Raw genomic sequence first — 16,782 nt, 5'->3', positions numbered from 1 at the left:
TATATATATATATATATATATATGTGTGTGTGTCTTATTATTCTTATTATTATTCTTATTATTAATGATATTATTATTATTATTATTATTATTACATCATGATTATAAAAATAGCATCATCTCTTCCGCGATCTCATCTTGTTGTCAAATGGGTGTATCACATTGATCTCTGTTAATCCAAGTAAAATCAGTGGATTTTAATTGTTTATCTCTATTATATTATTAATTCATTCATTCATTCTGGTTCTTTTGCTCATCTTTTATTCATACATTTCTTCTCAAGCATGCTTCAATTCCTTTAAACATGAATAGGCCTACTCCGTCTCCAACTGGATCTTATGTATTTAATCTTTATTCATGCATTTTTTCATACTCTTCAGTTCAGTGTCCTATACTTCTAAAGTGCTTACAAACATTATTACCTTGAAGATGGCAGTTGCACTGCTAAAACATGTTTGTACCAATTGTTATAATAAAACAGTTAGGCTCAGCCTAAATAGTAGCATTAAAATCCATTGTGAATTTATTCAGATATACATCGAGTTAATTGGCTGAGTGGTTAAGACGCCGTAACTTTGGCTATAATATCGTCGCTGGTTCGAATGGCTCACTCGCCAATGGTTGCCATGGTTAAACGAACCTTCTCGGATAAGGGTTTTAAACCGTAAGCCCAGTGGTGTACGAATTTTGCTAGTGTGCATTTTAAAGAAGCCAGTACGACAAGAGTAGCTGGTACCGGTTTGCCCAGTAGTTCAGACATAAAGAGACCCTTATGGGGAAGAAAGTTAATACTGTACGAGCTAGTCCACAGGGCTTTGAGATAAAGCGCTTTGTAAATCGAACTACATTACATTACGTTACATCTTTCGAGAAGAGTAAGAGGTACTGGTCTATTTAGTCCCCTGTTGTTTAATGGATTTTCCTCGTAGGACAGTGAATAGGCAATAAACATTAAATGGGGTCTAATATATTGGCAAATAACCAGTATTTTTTTTATTGGATTTTTTTATTTTTTTTTTTATTTCATTAATTTTTTTTATTTTTTATTTTTTAGAAACTTCTGTCTCTTATACACATCTTTTTTTTTTTTTTTGGGGAGGTGTGAGGTGTTCATTATTTTTGGCTTTAAAGTATGTCAAAAGATGACAAGACAAAAGACAGTTCTCCACGTCATTCAAACCATGGAGTAGGAGTTAGTTTTCAAACTTATGTCATTTACACAGTAGTGCCTTTTTTCTGGACATCCTCCTGCATGTAGCTGGACCCATTTAGTACTTACACCCTCACAAAAACCCAATGAAGGCGGCCCTTTTTCTCGTAGGAGTAAACTAACTTACCGTATTCAGCTAAAACATTAAGTAAAACACAACTTACATTTATTTAAAATGAGACTTATCAACCTAATTTTAAATTTAAATTATAAACTCATTAGGTACAACATAATTTGACGTATACCACACATTAACGAAAACTTGGAAAGATATATTTAAAACAATTATTTCCTCAATTACCTGTATATAAGCTTGTTCTTAAAACCTCTCAAATTTTTATTTGGTGTTAACAGAATTATTTTTTTAAATTTTATACTGATGGTGGTAATATCCCATTGTTTATCTCTCAGGTGCGTAACTCATTGGATGGTCACATGTTTATAACCCAAATATTTCTTCACTACAGCACGTACAGTTAGCCCACCATTTTGAGACGCTGGTTATGTCGGATTCTCGTTTTGAGATTGTGAGCCCTGTAGTTTTGGGATTGGTGAGCTTTAGGTTAAAGGTTCGTATACACTATATACCTTTTTTTCTTCATTCTCTGCAATACCCAATATTGACATCTGGCAGACAGCTCCTATAAACACTATACGTATTTATTATTATTATTATTATTATTATTATTATTATTATTATTATTATTATTATTATTATTATTATTATTATTATTATTATTAACACTATACGTATTTATTATTATTATTATTATTATTATTATTATTGTTATTGTTATTGTTATTATTATTACTATTATTATTATTATTACAACGATGACTATTACTACTGTACTGCTATTACTAATTACTAAATACTAATAGATTTTAGACTTTGAAATAAGCATAATATACAATAATATATTGATTATCATGCTATTCAAGTTCGTATCCAGATTAATTATGTCTAACATACAAATATTATTCATGACATGGAGACGAAGTTAGCAGATGAAAAGTAAATAATTCTAAAACGATAATGGATTAAGTGCCTCTGCGCACTATTTTTTGTTAAGGTCGGCTTTTTGCGTCACAAATATCCACTTAATTCCTCTTTCAGCGCCAAAATTCGTAAGTTGTACCTCACAGTTTATTGGGATTGAACACTTGTTCAATCCCAATAAACTGGGTGCCATTATTACTAAATATAACTTCTGAATACCCTTTTAGCAAAGAACCCTACCTTTTTCTACCTTCACTTGTAAGAAATTAATCGCTGAAAAACCAATTGTTATTTTCAGATGCACTGCATTTGTATTCATACATGTTGAAGCAGTTTGGCGCAGCGTGAACGGTTTGGTCTCCCAACCTCAAGGAGCCAATCTCTCAATAAACAAGTTTTTTAGGTTTCAACTTTTTTCTTTCTTACTCTACATGCCACACATCTACACTTCACTTTCTTTGCCATTCTGTGGGCTTTTAGTATCAAGTAGTTTTATTTTTCTGATTTAGCTACGGTTGTTGCCAATTTGTCATGACTTTGCTTGTGTGCTTGTCGCATTGTCAGAGTAGAGAGATATGGCGTACGTTATTGCACACTGTTTCGCTCTACACTCTACTCTAATGAATAAAAAAAGCACTTTGCTTTGGCTCATCTTTCCTTTAAACATTTTTTACAGTAATTATCTGGTGTCTTTCTGACTCTTCAAATTTAACAGTTGAAAAGGTCCAATTTTCATTTGGCTGTCGTCTCTCTGGTATGCAAATTAAAGACAAAACTCAATACGTAACCTGTCCCTCGAACCAATCTTCTACTAGTGGAGAATTTCGTGCAGTCCGCATACCTATCTGGAAAGGGCCAAAAATACATCTCACAATTCACGTTTATCAATTTCTACCTCTGTTTGGCAATAACCTGCTGCAACATATCTATCCCTGTGTGCTTCAGGTTAATATAGAAACTCAAGTCCCGTTTGCAATTTATACATATACACCGTGAGACGTCAGCAGCTACGTCGTTCTGTTCTTTAGAAATATGTCCACTGTAATGGACTTGTTACACACTGAACCTTTCCAATTCTATGTGATAATGCTTTGTAGCTTCGGTTCTGGCATCTGATTTATGCTAGTTTGATATTGTATGTGAAAAAGACCGTCCTCTTAAATGCCAGCCTGGTCTTCACGATTATAGTCTTGTGGCAATAATTGGTGCTTGCAACTCGAGTCTTGACATTATTTGTCCTTTTTAAGGTACGACTAGAGATGTTGCTGCCTCGAAACAGACATCAAAATTTCCGTCATCTAATATCTAATATTTGGGACACACATGCCCCAAATGCTTTTCATATTCATCTACAAAAATACACACCATTGGCATTTGTAGGAATGAGACATCTGTTGAACATAATTTTCTCCCAATCTAAACTTTGTCGCCATAAATTATCCATGCCGATTTTGGATGGGATAAGTATTGGTGCAGAAAATTCCGATTGGGTCAAGGACTAAGGACCCCTTTTTTTAATCTCATTTTAGTCGCTATCTTCTTGATAATGTATTGTTAATTTTCAATGTCAAAATGTCTTCTTTATTTTCTATATCATTCCTAAGACTTTTTCGTCAGTCAAGTCTTCTAAAAAATACCTTTAGTCCCATATTCTAATTTTTCAGATTCATGGCTTCATTACCCTCACCCCCTAAGTGGTTAAGAGGGTATTGCTATGAGCTTCGTCTGCATGTGTGTCTGTCTGTGGTGTGTTTGTGCTTCCGGGAGCATAACTCAAAAACTACTTGACCGATTAATTTGAAACTTTCAAACATTAACAACATTATATAATTATACTGCGTTCCTCCTTCAATTTGGTGCTCATCGGAAGTAAGATCTATAGATTATAGAAGGTTGGAAACATTATGCTACACGGTATATTATATCTGTCTCTTATACACATCTAGATGTGTATAAGAGAACATGTTTGCATATCTTCGAAATTACAGGGCAACACCCCACTGCACAGCTGGCTATGCTTCAGCAACTGTACTGCTGGGCAGGGATATAAATGTTCAGAAGCCAGCAATTTGAAAGTGGCTGCCATTTCAAACATTTTATTACAAATAATTGTACGTTTATGATATTAAAAGATGCTAATATATAAAACGTTCTTTCATATAAGTGACAATGAAAATAAAAATAATATTTCTTTTCAAATTTGCAAAATTGAAATTCAAAATGCCGCCATTTTAAATATTTTAGCTATTTTCAGCATATATTTAATGTATAAAATTAATGATTTAATTAATCTATAAAACCTAGCCTTTGAAATGGAATAAATTAATTAGATAATTATAATAACCAAAATAAACAGATGTGGGCAAGTTTGGTGAAGTTACACATCAGTTGACATGCAAATTAGCTCAAATATGTAAATTAGGGATAGAAATACAGCATATCTGGGTAACCATGGTTTGTACAGACTCGCTTTCTGTTTTAAATTATTAAGAACATACACATTTCTGTTTGCTTTAATGTAACATTTTCTCAAAGTGTGACTGGAAATGAAATTTGACCAATGACCTTATTTTAAGGGATTTCCTTATTTCCGTGCCTAGTGTTTGTAGAGATTTATGTTTGGTCTCAAATTATTCAGATATAATTTTCTATTTGACTCTTTAACAAGATATTTTGAGAAAAAAATTCACTTAAAACCATGTTCCCTAACTTTGGCATTACAAGATATTCAAGTAGACATTGTGTTTGACGAGTCGTTTAGAATATAACATTTATAGTTTTAGTGTCTATGCCCCATTGGGCAGTTAAAATGGCTGAAAGTGTAATACCAGTGGGGGTAACCCTGTAATTCTATGGAGGTGCATGATGGGTCATGTGTCATTAACTGTACCTTTACTGTATCAAAGTCATACAAAAAACAAACAACACCACACATTTCATAATAACCGAAACCCATGTGAATACTTTATTAGTAAACACAGTACAGTATGTCATAGCCCGAGGAGGTACGGTATATTATTTGATACCTCCTTTCATTGACACACGCTTATACTGTGAGCCTATTTTTGAGTTAGAAGGTAAATCTTCACTTGAAACTAATAAAACCACAAAAACTGACAAAATAGTAGTGTTTCGGTATTTAATCTGGATGAAGCACACTATATATTTTTCTGGACCATCAACTTCATAATAGAAATCTTGATTCTATTTTTCTTTGTCAGTGACATTGATTCCTTCTTTCACTGATTACTTGACCTTGACTTTTGACAAAAAATCTGTCAGACAATATCCAACAGTATTCTTAAGAAATAATGCAAATGACTTCACAACTTTCAGACAAAAAATGTCCAACAGGAATCTGTAATCATTTTGACTGAAATTATCAACTGCATATGTAGATATATTTAGTAATATATGCAGACAACATCCATATAAGTTGCACTGGTCAACACTTTAATAATATGCATTATTGTCAAATTTAGCTGATGGTCAAGGACCACTTCAACACGAACTCAACACAACAACATGGACTCAAAAACATTAATGTGCAACAGTATTACATTTCTAGCAAGATGATCTTCTGTCAATGTTATTATTTTCATTAAACTTCTTCATTAAACATCTCCATGTTCAATTTGCATATTTATGTTAGTTTGCATTTCTGGAAATCTATTTTCTTTGCACTATTTTTAAAATCCTGCAAAATATGGTCGTAGGTCAAATGTCACAATTCCGGTCACACTTCGAGAAAATGTTGCATTAAAGCAAATAGAAATGTGTATCTTGCCAGTGGTTGTCGATATTTGCTCTTTCACCATCCCTAATTTGCATATTTAAGCTAATTTGAATATAGGTGTATATTTTGAATTTTACCAACCCTGCATCTGTGTATTTTTTAACTGATAACTAAATTCTTGTTTGCAATATATTTCATTTCAAATGCTAGTTTTTACGAGACTAACTAAATGGTTATTTGCATTAATGAGATGCAAAAAATTTCTAAAATAATTAAAATGGCGGCCTTTTTGAATTTTAATTTTGCAAATTTGAAGTGAAAATTTATTTTAATTTTTATTGTCAATTTTTTTAAGAATATTTAATATATTAGCATCTGTTAATGTCATAAACATATAGTTATTGGTACTGTAATACAATCTTAAAAAATGGCGGCCATCTTTAATTTGCTGGCTACCCCCCTTGCGCATGTAACAAATTTCGCACATACTTTTTATATTTAGTGATGTGTATTTTACAACATATCCAAATTTTTAAAAATATAGCAAAAAAAAAAAATAAACCCTAATTTTTCTACATTTCGTACCAAATTGTTTTCTTGTGAAATTGCAACATTCTTTTATGACAGTCGATTTTTTAAAGACAAGCAAATCGATAAGAGATAACAAAAACATTAAATTAATATTCAATTATATTATTAACATTTTTTTTCTTATAGGGACCAGATAAACGGAATGAAGAGTTACTGAAGGCAATAAATGAGAGTGGTAAGCTACATATGGGCCCGTCAAACCTGAAGGGTCGTTATCACTTGAGGTTTGCAATCTGCGCCGCGTCCACAGAGACTAAACATGTGCAGTTTGCTTGGGAGGTTATTAAGGGAATCACAGACACTTTGGGTAAATAAGTGGGCACTTGGCTGGATGGTGTAAGCGTATACACAGCAAAAATGTACTGTTCAATTATATTCATGCATTTCTTATCTTAAGTTACAGTATAATTATTGATTTGCCACTTAATATATTCAGCACAAGACGTATGAGTTACTTTTAAATCAGTTTTTTGGAAAAAAAAGAAGATATTCTTAGTATTTTACCTAGTAGTATTTATAAAAAAATAGTGTTGAAACCATACTCAAAAACCTTTTAAATAACAAAATCAACTTGGACACAAACAAATATAATTCATATTATGAAATCCAAAAATTAGCTTTTTTTTCCTGGAATTTGTAGATGGTATGCTCTAACTTAAGACCTGGTCTCAATTAGTACACCAAAATATATTTTCATCTGGTTTTGTCAAACTCAAAAGCAAAACACAATTAAGTTAAGCCTCGGTCACCAACAGACCCGTAAACCACAACTCCTCTAGTCAACTCCAGTATTGATTATTATTAGATTTTTTTTTTTGGAAATGGAAAATTTATGCTACACGGTATATTATATAATAATCTAGTTAAGCCTTCTGTAATAGAAAAAGTTAGCCTGGTTCACTTATTTAAAATGTAAATAATATAATAGCATTATATTGCTAACATGATTGTACTAACAATTTAGATCTATAATAGCAAAATAAATAATAACTAATAATTACAAAGAAAAGTTTATTTAGCACATTGTATAACATATGTTTAAATGGAGGAGCTTCAAGATTTTTGAAAACTATACTGTCAAAACATTTTTATGCCAACTTGTTTTAAAGTTGGTTATACAGCCGATAATAAGGAAATAATCTTTTAACATTTAGTGAGATCTAACAGGTACGGTAAATTAAATCTTGCTGCAGCTAAAATTTGGGTTGTTATATTTGTAGTTATTCATGAACAACATGCTCCTTGCTTTTTTTTCACATTAAGCTGAATTATTCGAGATAACGGAAGATATTAATCTCATATACTGTAATGTTTGTCGTTAACAATCATTATGTATGAATGCATGGAATGTTGGTATAAGAGGAAAGGTATGGTCAATTTTAAATAATTAATACGAAAAGGTTGAAAGTAACGTTAAATTTGGGTCAATTGAAACTGACTATTTCGAAGTTACAGAAGGTGTAAAGCAAGGTCGTGTTTTGTTACCAATACTCTTTTCAATATACATTAATGAGTTAGCAAAATTACTTCGGTCGGCCAAATGTGGAGTCTGCATTAATGAAACGGAAATGCGCTCTCTATTTTTTGCCGATGATGTTGTACTATTAGCAAACGATGCTAATGAGTTGCAGAGCATGTTAGACATTGCAAATGATTTTAGTAATAAATATAAATTAAGGTTTAATCATAAAAAATCACATGTAATAATTGTGGGGAAGAGAGTGAGTGGTAAAAGACTATGGCAATTGGGTGAAGAGAATATTATTGAGGTTGACACATACACATATTTAGGCTGCACAATATCAAGAAAATTTGTCAGATCACAAGCACATCAATGAAGTAATAAATTGAGGTAATACAATAATATGGTATATTCAATCTATCCTAAACAATCAAGATGAATTTAACCAAGTTTACTACCGGGACATTCTATAGAAGGCTATTGGTATTTCCTCAATTAATTATGCTTGTTCAACCTGGTCTAGAGGTAAAAATGATATTGAACTTTTAGAACGTTTACAAATAAATATGGCCAGATTTATACTTAGGGCGCCAAGATACACAAGCAAAGAGGTTTTATATGCATAATTTTACTTGAAATGTTAACGTGAGGCGTCGGTAAGCCAATCAGGTAGCTTAAAATTTCTCACTAACAGGCACCAACAGACAAGAAAGAAACACCAAACTAGATTACAAAAGTTCACTAAACAGCACAGACAACGAAAGGAAATATAAAGGCACTATAAACTGTTACTTAAAGAACATTTAAAATTTTAACAACAAATTAAAAATGTCTCCCAACGCTGTATGTGTTGCCGCCCCCCCCCCCCATTTGTTCCCTTACAAAGACCATGTTCGTTGTATAGCGGCAATATCTTTGAATTTCCTATTGTCATTAAACAATAAACAAAATTCCAATTTTATCAATATTTGATATGTTAGATCGGACACAGACTTACTCAAACACTCCTTAACACATTTAATAAGCATGCTCCACCAAACAGTCAAAGATAAAAATGTACCCAATACTATTCAAGTGGAAGTTTATGAACCAAAAGGTGCTCCTGCTACAGATTTAACTATTAGTAGTGGCAATGTACACTACTTCATACGGATTAGTCAACAATAACTCAGACCTGAACTCACAACTCAACTCACAACTCAACTCACAACTCAGATTGTTTTATTTGTCCAAAATTATAATAATAATAATAATTTATAAGGCGCCAATGCCAAATTGAATGATCAAAGCCGCGAGCGTTAACAAAATTATAACAAACAAATATTGTGTATACTGTAATTAAATTATAGCACATTGATAGTCGGGAGACTCTCATTAAGGCTAAAATAAGCCGCTACCATGAGAACCACTGCAGAGATAAATAAATTTATTGTTTTACACATAGTACAATTTAATGTGTCTTGTATTGAATTTACTTATTTATTAAACTGGCTGTTCCGAGATGCCAAAAAAAAAAAATCAACATTTTTCTTGTACACTTTCAGGGGGAGGGGGGTCATGAAAAAGTGTACTCTTTGTACACTTGTGAAAATGTTGATAATTGTGAAGGACCCTTACAGTCAGTGAGCTATATATATATATAATTCTATATATAAATATATGAACTTAAATATGACAAAGAGGGCTATTCATTGTGCCTATTCTAAGATGTGTATAAGAGACAGGTGTGTGTGTGCGTGCTGGGGGTGGGTGGGTAAATAATACACAGCTAAAATAAAATCAAATAAAAAATTTAAAAAAATGGTTGAAATATATAAAAATACTGTATAAAATTATTTTTTGTATAATAATAATAAATAAAAAATTAACAGAAGGCACAACATGCAAAAAAGCAAAGGGTTAAAAAAGGCTTTAACGTTAAGATTTTAAAAAATTAAAAGTGTAAAAAATAACTAAAATTATTAAATGCAATATGAAAATAAAAAAAAAAGTAAAGAATCTTCTGAATGGATTTGAAAACTAAAATTGAATTTAATGTTATAGATTATTATTGTAACTTAATTCATTATTCATAATTATTATAGTGACATTTTCAATAGTGTATGTTAAATTATTCCAAGAGTCAAAGTTGAAAATATTTAGACTATGCAGGAGGTTGTCTCTAACATCCACAGGAACCTCCTTTCAGAGTCGTGGAGATAAGTTAACGGCAGAAAATTTTAGAGCTGTGGTTCGAGCAAAGCTGTGTCTAAATCAGAGCTGATCTGTGTGACGTGTATTAACCAAACATTAGATATATCAGGTTTGTAGAAATTAACTAAAAGCTGCTACACGTAAGTCATACTCAAGTCTCTAGAGAAGTATTATACCCTTTTTGGGCATATATAATCCAACCCGGAATTCCATGCTCTACGATTGGTCTAAAAAGTGTGATGTAATGTTTTTTTTGGATAGTACTATCTGTGCACTGTACAATTCAGCAGATAAAACCATTCATTGTAAATACTTTTGATGTAGTTATTTTAGCATGTTTGGTAATGGTTACTTCTAAATATCTAGCAGATAAAACCTTACGAATAACATTTCCACAACATTGTAAGTACTGACAGCGCACAGACCTACTAATGTGCATAGCTAAACATTTTTCATTTTTCAACCTCGTGTAGTTGACCTTATACTACGAGTGCAGCTTTGTTTTCTCTCTTTTCTGGCAAAGCCACATTTATTCAATAATAAAAATATAATCTGAACATAATACTAATGAATTTCAGAATAAGAAATTAAATCTGCATGTTCAAAATCAAAATATAAAACATTGTAAATAAAACCACTTTCAAGTTTATCATCCTACAACAGACAATACATTCATTCAATTAATACATTTTCGCTTTTTTCATTTTCTTGCAAAAACAGTGATTACCTGATTGTTTACATTATAATTATCCATTAATTCTGTTGATCCTAACATAATTTGATACGATATTTGTATATTTCTTAATAAATTTCGCAGAATGTATTGTATTTTTGCCAGAATCCCTTTAAAGCGTTTACAGGAGAAAAACAAGTGTTCTTCGGCCTCTACTTCGTTACATAAATAACATATTTCTGTATCGGCAATATTCCAGAGCAATAAACGTTTTCCCGTTGGAATCGTTCTGTGCAACAGTTTAAAATTAAATTCTGCCAATTTTCTCTCTTCTGTATTTTTTACTTTAGACTGCCAGATATACTTCCAGTCTACAGCTTGTTAATAACACGTTGCAACAATTTATCCTCTGGCGATCTGATAACCATATTAAGCATAGTATCGTCTGCATACTGGGGGACAACTAAACTGATAGTAATTAAGTTTAACACTTAACTGTTAAACACTAACGTTCCAAAGACCGATCCTTGAAGGACACCAGAATTAACAGTAAACTCTTCAAAAGAAGATCTTCTGAAGCGAACTGTCTGCTTTCTGTCGGTAAGAAATGAGAACAGCCATATACCATATGCACTAATTTTACAAAGTAACACTCTGTGAATAAAGATATCGAACTCTTTAGAAAAATCTTTAAACAAAGCATCAATTCTCAGTGGATTTCTTTCATCAAGTATGGTGACCCAGTGTTGGGTAACTGTACTCATAAGTTGATCTACCAGACGCGAATACATGTTGCCAAGGTGATACCAAGTTCTTGCACTCGATATAATGATTTAGGTTCTTCTTTACTACGTTTTCGAGAAGTTTACCTACCACCACAAAGCAAAGGAAAATTGGCCTGTAATTTCCTATGTTATACTTTGTCTCCCTTCTTAAATATCGGCACGATATTTGCTACCGTCCAATCTATAGGACACACACCAGTCCTTAAGCTTAGATTGAATATATTGGGAAAAGACTCACATACATAAATTGCAGTTAGCTTAAGCATGGTGGACGTTATGCCATCAGGACAAGTTGATGCCAAATTTCAACTTATTGATCATTTTTAAAACTGTTTGTGCATTAGTTATAGTAGGTGAAAGAGGGCTAATCTCATTAGTAGCTTTTTCAGTTTGTTGTGCATCGTTAGGCACACCATCAACTGAAAAAAAAATATGTTAAAAATAACTTACTAAACTAATTAGCAATTTGTTGAGTATCTCTCACAATTCTACCCCCGATAGTAAATGAGACAAAAAGAAGGCATTCCTTTTGAGCAATGAACGAAAGACAAAAACGATTTTCAATGATCGTTAGAGCTTTTTGCCATTTTTCAAAGCAACCTTAAGTATGACTTACGTGTAGCAGCTTTTAGTTGATTTCTACAAGTCTGATATCTGTTCCACTTGCCAACGGATTTTGACCTACGGATTTTCATATGCAACCTGTTCTTATTGCTAATCAACCTAAGTATTTGAGTTGGTCTTTCTCTTAAGAATGAATAAATCGGCCGAAAATATTGACAAGCTTTAATTTAAAGTCATACCACCTAACATCATTAACGTTATTAACATCATCACTGTCATCATATGACCAGTCGGTAGAAGCTAAAACTTGAGCAAATTCAATGACATTCATCTTTGTAAAATAAAATTGGCTTACACAGACTAAGACACATATAAAATAAAATACCTTCATGGTCACTACCCATGATGCCAGGCAACATCTGTAAGAACCTTATCTTTGTTCGAATATACATGATCTAAAATGAACAGATAATTATTGCTTTTACGTATGCAAAAAAAATAACCAACTGCTTAACATTCACACTGTTCACACACGATATAAACTTGATTTCTTGTGCACTTGGGTTGGTGAAACTAAAGTTGAAGTTCATGGCAACGGCCAGGATTCCGTGATAAGTATGATGTCTGAATTTTCATCTTCAAACAGTGCTTGTAGATGAACTGATGTGTTCACAATGCTTTTACCATGCAAACCCCATTACATTGCTGGTCGGCATACCTGAACAGTAATTGTTATAATAATTAGGTGCCAGTAGAAATAGTCTAGACCAGAGGACACGGAACTAGGGGTGCTGCGTTATGGAGAGTAATGTGTGACCGGAAATGGTCTGCCAGTTGGTTGTTACCATGCCCCAGTGATGTTAGAGTACAACAAGATGAAACTATTTATATAATGCATGAATAAAGTTCGGAGTTTGTCGGGTAGTGAAATGATTATTGTACATTTTAAGTGCTCCCTCCATGCATAAGCTCAATTACGGTGATTAATTAGCGAAGATATGGATAATAATAATTATTTCAAAGTTCCCTCTTTTCAGGAGGGGATGCAAATGCTTTGTGAAAATGAGAACACCGCGGTACTCATTTTCACAAAGGAATACACTCAGCTGGTTAGCTAACAATATGCAAATTTACATTAACACCTTGGAAGGAAGGTGCAATCACGTTCTGTTGCCTAGCAAACGTCTGCTAGCCTACTGATATACTGCGTATAGCGGAGGACGATGAAACATAATATGGCTAGCCCTAGGCCTAAGTGGACAGTGCAATTATATGTGATAGAAAGTACACTTTCGAAAAAAATAAATTAAAATAAGAAAAAAAAATAACTAGGGCCTAAGAATATTTTAGTTGCAGACGTACCTTGTTTAATAGTATTATATGCTAACTTTGCGGCTCTTGTAGCCCTAGCTAGGCAAGGCATCCATGTGGTGTTTGTTTATCCATGAAAAAAGCACGCCGGGAAAGTTTTCCTTACCTGGAAATGGTGACGTAATCTAGCTTAGTATGCATGCTAACTATAGCGTGAGTATGACGTCACCAAAAAATAAAATTTTTCTATTGTAACCAAAATATTAATAACTACATGGTTTGTAGGCGTAAATTCCCTAAATACGAATTAAGGGTAGCACTATCTCCTTGCCATACAAATTACAGCTCCCATTGACGTCTCAGTCGAGAAATACGGGTAGCTGAAGTTTTTCTCGAAAATCTGACTACGAAACCATATCGAAATTCACGTTCCACTTCGACTCTGAGTTGTTCTTTGCACACGACGCTGAGGGCGGCGTTCCGGGAACCCTGCGTCTAGGCAACTGTCTCGAATAATCAGTTTGAGTAGAGAAACTCCGAAAAAAAGCATCACATCCAAGGTATTCAGGTATTAAATCGTGAGAAACCGGTGTGGCGTACCCTACATTTCGCCGCGGTTTCAAGAGGATCTGTAACTCATTTCGAACTTCCATTCACACGATTTTGTAAGGATGGTTATTGGTATTCGGGCAATACGTTAAATTTCGTTTACATTTAACCAAAACACAGAACATTAAACTGCTTTGACCGCGCTAGGCTAGGATCTTACCCAGGAAAATGAAGGCGTTTGAGCAAGGAGGGCGACACGTGCGTTTGGATTTATTCGGTGTAAACACCAAGGATAGCCCACGAAAGTCTCGAAGAAGACTTATTTCCAGTGGGGTCCTTCTGGTGGTGATTGGACAGTACACCGGGAGACAATCCCCTACTCTTTTCCGAAAAGTGTACTGTGTTCTTTAACGTGCACATGGGCCATAAATGCACACGGGACCAACGGCTTAAACGTCTCATCCGGAAGACGGTGCGCTATGTAACTTGTATTTCAGTCCTCTAGCTGAATCATAAGGAGAGGCAGCGATGGGAATTGAACCGGGGACATAGTGATCTCCACGGTTCAGCGCACGTCACACAGTAGCTACCACCAAATTAGCCGACTGAGCTAAGCTGCTCTCTCTATATGCTGTTTGGTCTATATGCTGTCCTCTATCACTCTTTCCAAACTATAGAGGGCGCTCAATTCTCCATATATCCAGAGCCGTAGATAGAGGGAGTTTGGCCAACTTGGCGCATGGTCGCCATGTCGTTACCAAACAGCCCAGGCGCATGCGCGCGTATAGCTTTAATGTTTTGTTTTGGTGACAACATGGCCGGTGTAAGTCATGTGATTGCGATCCACCAAATCACACGCGCGTATATCGAATCTCGTGAAACAGTTGGCCAAACGCTCTCTATCTACGGCTCTGCATATATTCCCTGGTCTTTAAGACGCGGTCCAACAAGTTCCATGAGTATTTTGGTGTGATTAAAACGTATCCAAAGCGAAACAAAACAAATGTAAACGTTACACCAGTAACATTTGAACACAATGTTAAAAATCGTGATAAAACCTATCTACAGTATAATCTGTACGTACAGTACAAGGTAAGCAAAGTTTACAAAACAATGAAAAGTAACGTCGAAAATCACAACTTCTGAATGCATACTTTTTAACCAATGAAGGTCAGGCCGCGCACACCCATCCACTGATTGAGACTCACTATTGGGCCGAGCACACAAAACCAGCAATTAGTCGATATAGTGTCCCTTCAGTAAATTAAGTCCAAAGAGAGAAATATTTTGTGGTACTGTATCATGAACAATAATTATAAGGTAGAAAATTGCCGTTACTGAAACAATACTGAATTTCCAAAACAATGGAGAACTTTTCTGCTATTTATGCTGTTATAGTGGAAAACTTCAAAGGTAGTCTACCGCGCTTTACAATGATTAACGGTTTTCGAGCTAGGCTGTTCCACAAAGACCAGATAGACATAAACAGATGCTTCCACTGTAATGAAGTTGGCCATAAACTCAACACATGTCCAAACAGGACGCCGTTTGTCTGCCACAGATGCGGTAAAGAGGGCCATACCGCCAAGTTTTGTAAGGAAGAACCGCAAGATATTAGAGGAACAGGTAATAGTAAGATCTCCTCGCCTCTAGCTTGTAATTCAGACATTACAAATGATAAGGAATTCTCCGAAAACACCGCTAGTGATGAGCGCAGGTGTGATACGCTCTTTCGACAGACACCTGGAGAAAAATTCATCCAGAAAATGTGGAAGAGCATTGTTGAGAAGGGAAATGACAATGACCAGAAATGGAGTTTCGGAAGCGACGATAGCGAGAGCGATGTGGTAAACAGCTGTGACGAAGACAACGTTCCCAGCGGAATAGATAATGTTGAAACAACAAACGACGTCACCTCCGACAACCCTTGCAAGCATGATAACGTCCAAACACGAATCACCACCTTCATTAAACCAACTCAACAGAAACCAGGAAATGGATATGATGCAGAAAATGACAAAGGTGCTCAAATCGAGACCGGAAAACTAATTACCACACCAAGTCCTGTACAGAAACGCAAAAAGAAAAGGAAGCGCGTAAGAAGCAAGTCAACGTAAAGATATATTGTTATAAGCCTACATTACGCAAGTATACTTACTTCCGTGTCTTCCATATTGTATTTTTAACAATCCTATAATTTAAAAAGCATGGGTAAAAATAAACCCAAAGGTCTGCATTGTTTAACTTTAAACTTTAAGAGTCAAGCAAAAACAAAATGAGATTTTTAATTGGGTAAAAGACAACAAGGTAGACATCTTCCTTGTCCAAGAGACGCATTTTACTAAAAATCTTACAAATATAAATAATTGTATATGGGAGGGAGATGCGTACCATAGTTTTGGCACCTCCTTTAGCAGAGGGGTATCTATTCTTTTTAGAAAAGATCTAGACTACAAATGCTTAAATCAAGAAATTGATAGCTCAGGTAGATTTATTATTTTAAATATCGAAGTCTGTGGTACTCAATATACTTTAGTAAATGTCTATGCGCCGAATGACAGTAAATCACGGAGTTCATTTTTTAGAATTCTCCAAAAGCACATCCAAAAATGTTGCGACACGCAATATATTATTGTTGGAGGAGACATGAATTGTATTCAGGATAATCTGTACGATCAAAAGGGTAGCAAAACAAAAATAGATAATTC

The 16,782-nt window shown here is 34.1% G+C and overlaps 1 protein-coding gene across 1 annotated transcript in view; it reads left to right on the top strand.

The window, feature by feature from the left end:
• Positions 1-7,986, top strand: part of LOC117112034 (aromatic-L-amino-acid decarboxylase-like) — an 8,369-nt gene extending 383 nt beyond the window's left edge. The window contains exons 2-3 of the mRNA XM_033255078.1: positions 1,678-1,779; positions 6,664-7,986. Coding sequence (XP_033110969.1) covers positions 1,678-1,779; positions 6,664-6,852 — 291 coding nt within the window. The 3' untranslated portion in view covers positions 6,853-7,986. The remainder of the gene's footprint in view (positions 1-1,677; positions 1,780-6,663) is intronic.
• The last annotated feature ends 8,796 nt before the right edge of the window (positions 7,987-16,782 follow it).

This window comes from Anneissia japonica, unplaced genomic scaffold (assembly GCF_011630105.1).
Source record: "Anneissia japonica isolate Jap-2015-1 unplaced genomic scaffold, ASM1163010v1 scaffold6524_len355483_cov145, whole genome shotgun sequence".
Taxonomy (NCBI): domain Eukaryota; kingdom Metazoa; phylum Echinodermata; class Crinoidea; order Comatulida; family Comatulidae; genus Anneissia; species Anneissia japonica.
Note: the sequence above shows the minus strand (reverse complement) of the source record. Positions and strands in the feature narration are given on the sequence as shown.